The sequence below is a fragment of the Sesamum indicum genome, linkage group LG1, assembly GCF_000512975.1.
Source record: "Sesamum indicum cultivar Zhongzhi No. 13 linkage group LG1, S_indicum_v1.0, whole genome shotgun sequence".
Taxonomy (NCBI): Eukaryota; Viridiplantae; Streptophyta; class Magnoliopsida; order Lamiales; family Pedaliaceae; genus Sesamum; species Sesamum indicum.
Genome location: NC_026145.1, coordinates 16,732,223 through 16,738,680, shown reverse-complemented (window position 1 = coordinate 16,738,680; position 6,458 = coordinate 16,732,223). Strand labels below are relative to the sequence as shown.

Here is a 6,458-nt window from a genome sequence, read left to right as displayed (position 1 = left end):
GGGGGGGGGGGGGGGGGTGAGGAAACAAAGAATTTATTTTGATTTTCTCGAAATCCAGCAGCTGGAGGAAATTCCACACACACACAAATTAAAGAAGAAAAAAAAGGAAAAAGAAAAACTAGTAAAGAAAGGAAGGCGTTCAATTTCCTCAGCAAAACTGAGCTCCCGTCTTCAACCCCTCTCTCTCTCTCTCTCTCTCTCTCTCTCTCTCACACACACACACACACACACACACACAGAAGATATAGAGAGTATTACATACACACGGATATATATATATAGATAGATACAATTCTTGGAGTGAGGGGAAACGACGCCGTTGGGGATTTGCTTGATTTCATCATCTAATTATAGCACGGGGAAGGGTCAACCGGTCATGCGTTTGAGTGTTGGCGGCTCCGAAACCCTAACCCTACCCTTAGCTCCTCACAAATGTCGTCTTCACCTGACAAAAACTCAATCTTTGACCCCTCCAAGCCCAAGAAGAAGCGCCACTGGAGCTGGTCCGACCCCGACAGGGTTGACCCCAATGAGGCATTGAAGCATGTGATGCTCAAAATGCGCCTCCACTCCTTGTCCAACTCCGGCTCAACCACTCCTCACTCCGAATCCGAACCCGACTCTGATTCCTTCAGCCCTAACCCGGTTTCAACCGCCCCTGATTTCACTGCTACGCTATCTGATGAATTGTTGCTCAACGTTTTTGGTAGGATTCCGGACGCAAAGCAGCTATTTTCCAATTCATTGGTCTGTAAGAGGTGGTGTGTGCTGTGTGGCAAGTTGATTCAATCGATTAAATTGTTCGACTGGGAGTTTTTGGAGTCGGGGAGATTAAGTTATCGGTTTCCAAATTTGGTTGATATTAATATTGTGCCGGCTAGTATTATATTTGAGAGGAATTCGGGGATTTTGTTGAGTACTAAGTCATTGGAGGTTTATTTGAACTCGGGGGTGTTGGAAACTGAGGGTTCTTTTGTTAGAAAAGAGGACATTTTGGACTCTGAGGCGATTGATAAAGGGGTGAGGATATTAGCTGAGGGGTGTAGGAATTTGAGAAGAATAGCATTGATGAATGTTAGTGAAGAAGGGTTGAGTTGCTTGGCCGAGGAGTGTGAGTTGTTGCAGGAGATGGAGTTGCATTATTCTGGTGATTTTGCATTGAGGGGAATTACTAAGTGTCAGAATTTGCAAATATTGAAATTGATAGGTAGACTAAGTGGGGTTTACGATTCGGTAGTTTCAGATATTGGAATGACCATTTTGGCGCAGGGTTGTAGACGATTGCTGAAGCTTGAGTTAGTGGGATGTGAGGGGAGTTATGATGGGATTAAGGCAATTGGGATGTGTTGCCAGATGTTGGAGGAGTTGACATTTTGCAGTCATAGGATGGAAGGTGGGTGGTTGTCAGCTTTGTCGTATTGTGGGAACTTGAAGATTTTGAGGCTCGAGTCATGTATGTGTATTGATGAAAACCCGGGACCAGATGAGTATTTAGGCGCATGCCCGATGCTTGAAGAGTTACATATGAGTCGATGTCAAATGCGGGACAAAGAGGGTGTAAGGGCATTGTTTATGGTGTGTTCGAATATTCGGGGGCTAGTTATCGAGGACTGTTGGGGAATGGACAACAATGTTTTCGCAGCTGCAACAGTTTTTAGGTATGAACTATCATGCTACTTAATTTGTGCTTTATTTGATCTTTTTTTCATTAGGTTATATAATCTTGTAGGTGCAAAAGAAAATCCAAAGTACTGTTTTATTTTCAAGGTGATGTTTTTAATGAGTATTGCACTCTACACTCATTCATTTTGTTATGATATGAGCTTGGAGTCTTCTCAAACTGCTGGTGCATCCACCCTAGTTAAAAAGTTGGAACTCAATAACTGCCTGTGACAATAAAGAAATAAAAGTGGAATTATAGACGGTGTGATGGCCGTTCCCTGCTTCAGTTGCTAATCTTTTGTCATCTGTGAAATGTCTACAAATTTGTAACATTTCAGTACATGCCATGCTGAACTGATTTCTTGTCGGTGAATTCCGAAAGTACAGAACTAAGCTGCAGTATTGGAATATATTAATTCTAGACAGGATAATTGAGGAACCCTTGATGTTTAATTAAATTTTAGGTGACATCGCGAATCTTGGTAATTTCCTTTTGTACAAATTGAGACTACAATAAATTGTTGTAGCTTTTGAAAAGGGTTGGTATCAGGTGCCGTAACGATGATTAAATTAGTGCAGCATGCTTTTATCAAGCCAAAGAATGGATGAAACTAAATTTTTCCGTAGCTTCTAAATGGTATTGCCATTATGGATACAAGAGTTTTTTTTATTTAAAAGATGGTATGGAAAATGTGCTTAGCAGGGCTAATTAACTGATTGTGTGAAATCCAGAATGTGTGATGGATGCTGATTCTGTTTGTAGGGCTATAAGATCTCTCTCGCTGGAAGGATGCTCATTGCTGACAACAGAAGGATTAGAATCTGTTGTTCTTTCTTGGAAGGAGCTCGATAGGCTTAAAGTAATAGCATGTAACAATGTAAGGGACAGTGAAATAACACCGGAACTAGCGACTTTATTTTCTCTTCTCAAAGAGTTGAAGTGGCGGCCCGATTCCAGGTCACTGCTAGCAGCTAGCCTTGCAGGGACAGGAATCGGACAAAAAGGTGGGAGATCTTTGAGGAGAAAGTGATGTTAGGAGGTACTGATCTATACTTGGAAACTATGAGATGACTTAAATATGGAAGCCAACGCAGAGTGATCTCCACATGCAAAATCAACACACTTCACATTATGCGTGCATCTCCTGTTGGATAAGAGTGTTGCGAAACCATTTTTGCTCGGAAGTTGGTGATTTTCGGTAATGAAATCTTCACACTCCATTAATGTGTGATAACCCAATTGCCCCTAATTAATAGAGTGAGCTCTTTCAATGTACTTTAGTAGTGCAGCTGTTTCTCTGATAACTTAGTCAATGCAAAAGAAGCTGATATTATTTTTTTCGACTTCCTTTAAATAAAATTGATTTTACTTCTCTGACCGTACTATTTACTATCTTGCCTTATATGTTGCTATCTTGTTTTCGCTGTTCGTTCTATCCCACACATCGTCCTGGCAGAATCGGTTGGATCTTGCTTGCTACCATGCAATATCTCAACAAATGTAAGTGCTGATTAACATAGTGCAGATTTCCAGCATTTATAGCGTGATAGCAACAAGAAGGCACAACCCTGCAGCATCTGGATTTATACTACGGATTCCAGCAGCATAATCGTACAGGGATCTAAGACTGCAAAGTTGTGCTTCTCTGTATTGCATATGGAACACATATAGTAGTTCAAGATTTTGGTGACTAGACTGCATTACAATAGCCGCAGTAGTTCCTATCCTGATGCTTACATTTCGCAAAGAAAATCTGGAGAAGACAGGCAAATGAACAGAGCTTCAGTTACATGTTTTGAGTCCTGATAGTAGTTCATTCTTGCATTGGTTCTTGTAAATCCCCCAAAATATCCTGTTTCATTGTATATATTCATCTTTTCTTTCGTTCGTTCTATTTTTTTTTTATTCCTTTTTCTTGTTTAGTTTTTTTTTTTTAAAATGAAGAAGGAAAATGATAACAAACATAATCTCTCATATGTACCTATAAGATTCTCCCATATGAATAAATTTTTTCCTTATTGAAATATTTTTTTGAATTTAGCTTTATCAAAAATTTAACATTGAATCTATAGTAAGTCTTGTAGGTTAGAATTTATTGCAATATAAAAGGTGGTAAATATGTAAGATTCTCAATTTTAATTTATGTTTATAACTGTTTTTTGAGAAAATAAAAGGTCTTCTCAAAATAACTGATTATTTTATTATTATTATTATTTAATAAGGTGTGAGGTAATTGTTGATTTTTGGTGGTACAATTACCATACCATCCTGAATTGGGAAGTCTTTTCCAAATCGGCTAACCTAATTGTTTTTCTGACTCAGCACCCCCCTGCGTACGTGGCATAAATTGATTGGTTTGCCTATGTGTTCTCCTGTGTATTAACTTCACTTTTAATCAGAACAGTATTTCTCCACGTCTTCCATCGATCGGTCTGAGGAAAAAACCCTAGAGAGAGAGAGAGAGAGAGATCCCGATCGAATTAACCCTCGAACTTCGATTGTCCGAAGTAAGGTAAGCACGAAATTCTCGTATGTGTATCTTTTTGTGTGCAATGGATTGTAGTTGGATAAATGGCGTCTCTCGGCCAAGGGTTTCTGATGATTTAAATTTTAAACTTTTGTTTAGTCTTTTGCATGGAGTCGATTCAATTTTAATGCGGATCATGAGATCTGGAAGTTATTCTGCAGATGTAGATTGAAATTTTTTATTCTCAATCCTTTTGCAGAATACTGATTTGATTCTTGGATAGAATGTTTCTATGGTTGGTATTTTCGTATTTGTTGTTTGATTACCGTCCGATTTCTGTTGTCTTTTGTTATCCAATTTCGTGCGGAATAACTCTGTACAGTTGAGCATGCTAGGCACGTAAACACTAGAACATGCTATATACCTGCAATTGTGTGGATAGCTGCATGTGTATTTGCTCGAATGGTTCGGAAATTCCCAGACTCGCATGTATTTATTTGTTGGATCTTGATTGTTTTAAGGTACTTCTTGAAAACCATACTATGGGTTATGTGAAAGGTTTTTAAGGAGTAAAGCTTGTTCAGAAATTCGAAGAGATCTTTGTTTTCTGAGACCATTTTGTAAGCAGTGATTGGCTTCCAAGACTTGCATAACATAGTGGAAGTCCAATCAATGGTCTAGAAGGTTGCAACTATTCAGTCCCTGGAGTTATGAGTTCTATGCTATTCATGTCCATTGGCCCATGTGCTTGAGAAAACTTTCCTATATATATTATGTGGGTAAAAGAAAAAGAAATAGGATAATAATAATAACACTAATAATTATGGTAATAATAGCCAACAGGCCCAACACTTGACAATCTAATTGCAAAACCAAAAGATGTATATTGATCAGCCCATCAGGGACTTTGTCTATGCTCTTTCTCGCAATGGGTATAGTTTCTTTTCCACTTGCTGGCCTTTTAAGTGTGGAAATAATCACTACATATCGTGCATTTGATATCTGATGTCATCCATAGTTGTCACTGGAACAGTATCCTGGATTATTTGTAGGTGGTGTGGTTACTGATAGTGTATGTACCTCTAATGTGCAGAGTGTAAACTCGTAAAAGTACCCTTATACCGTCACTTGAACCAACTGTTTTCTGGGTGTAGTAGTTGTATTTCTAACATATCTTTGTTATTTAGTTTCAGTTGTTCCTTTCTGGGGGTCTTGGGCTTGATATGCTTTTACTGTGTTGATTCTGACAATTGAGATTGTGGTTTCAGGAATGGCAACAGGTGGAGCCGCACCCCAGCGAGGAACAGCAGCAGCAGCTGCAGCTAACCTTCGTCGTAGGCGAACAGCCGGGGGTGGGGCTGCTGGTGGCGCAAGTGGAACCATGCTCCAATTCTACACAGATGATGCCCCAGGACTTAAGATTTCTCCGAATGTTGTGCTCGTGATGAGCATTGGGTTCATAGCTTTTGTTGCTATACTCCATGTCATGGGTAAGCTGTATTTTGTCAGGAAAGAGTAGGTTCTAGTTTAGCACATGTTGAATTTTTTATTAAGACAAATAAAAGAGATTTTTATGTTGGTCTAGGATGCTATGGTGGAGGATGTTACTTATAAAACTAGATCTTGTGGTAAAATTTTGAACAACATTAGCAGAAAGCAGATAGTTTGAGCTGAAGCAGTATGATTAATAACTTTTGTATTGACCATGGACAAGTTCCTATATTTCGTGAATTTTCAATGTCCGTTTAATTGATTTTTCAAAGTATAGAGCTGAATGGATCGGATGTTTTCATTTCACATGTTATCTCCAGAGTGTTTCTCACGTGCCAGTGGTTGGAGATCTGAGTATAATGGTGCGTTTTGTTAATCACCGGTTATCGTTACCGGGCTGCCCCATCGCACTCTATTTCTTGACATTGCTAGTGTTCTAATATCGAATCTGACAAAAGCTTCATCAATTCTTGAGCTTCTTGATGTGTTATTTTCCCTGGTAACTGTGATTTCTGTTATTAATTACAAGGGATAAGTACACTCTTGTAGAACTGATCGCACTCTATTTCTAGACATTGTTAGTGTTCTAATATCGAATCTAACAAAAGCTTTCATCAATTCTGAGCTTGATGTGTTTTTTCCCTGGTAACTGTCATTTCTGTTATTAATAACACGGGATAAGTACACTTTCTTCTACAAGAAGTTTGTTATAATTATACGTAAATTTTATATAATTTAAAAAATTATATTAGTCTTCCTGAGATTTATTTTTGTCTAAAGAATAGATGTTAAAATTCATAAAATTGTCGATATTAACAAAAATATCAATTTAATTTC

At 38.4% G+C, this 6,458-nt stretch overlaps 2 protein-coding genes across 3 annotated transcripts; both read left to right on the top strand.

The window, feature by feature from the left end:
• On the top strand, nt 24-3,555 carry LOC105170918 (F-box protein At5g51370-like). 2 transcript variants are annotated; one of them, XR_848525.2, is made up of 3 exons: nt 24-1,658; nt 2,426-2,861; nt 3,120-3,555. XR_848525.2 is itself a non-coding variant. In XM_011091854.2 (2 exons), the coding sequence occupies exons 1-2, from the start codon at nt 433-435 to the stop codon at nt 2,691-2,693; spliced, it is 1,494 nt and encodes a 497-aa protein (XP_011090156.1). In that variant the 5' UTR covers nt 24-432; the 3' UTR covers nt 2,694-3,037. The 2 variants fall into 2 exon arrangements, 1 of the variants encoding a protein (XP_011090156.1); XM_011091854.2 differs by lacking the exon at nt 3,120-3,555 and having other exon boundaries at nt 2,426-3,037.
• LOC105170908 (protein transport protein Sec61 subunit beta-like) lies at nt 4,114-5,927 on the top strand. Its single transcript, XM_011091843.2, has 2 exons — nt 4,114-4,175; nt 5,399-5,927. Exon 2 carries the CDS (start codon nt 5,401-5,403, stop codon nt 5,647-5,649), a length of 249 nt encoding a protein of 82 aa, XP_011090145.1. The 5' UTR covers nt 4,114-4,175; nt 5,399-5,400; the 3' UTR covers nt 5,650-5,927.

Bases quoted from the DNA above. Each gene is read 5' to 3' on its own strand.
- LOC105170908 (XM_011091843.2), top strand. From the start codon at position 5,401: ATGGCAACAGGTGGAGCCGCACCCCAGCGAGGAACAGCAGCAGCAGCT.
- LOC105170918 (XM_011091854.2), top strand. From the start codon at position 433: ATGTCGTCTTCACCTGACAAAAACTCAATCTTTGACCCCTCCAAGCCC. The intron at 1,659-2,425 runs GTATGAACTATC...TTCTGTTTGTAG, and splicing joins GCAGCTGCAACAGTTTTTAG to GGCTATAAGATCTCTCTCGC.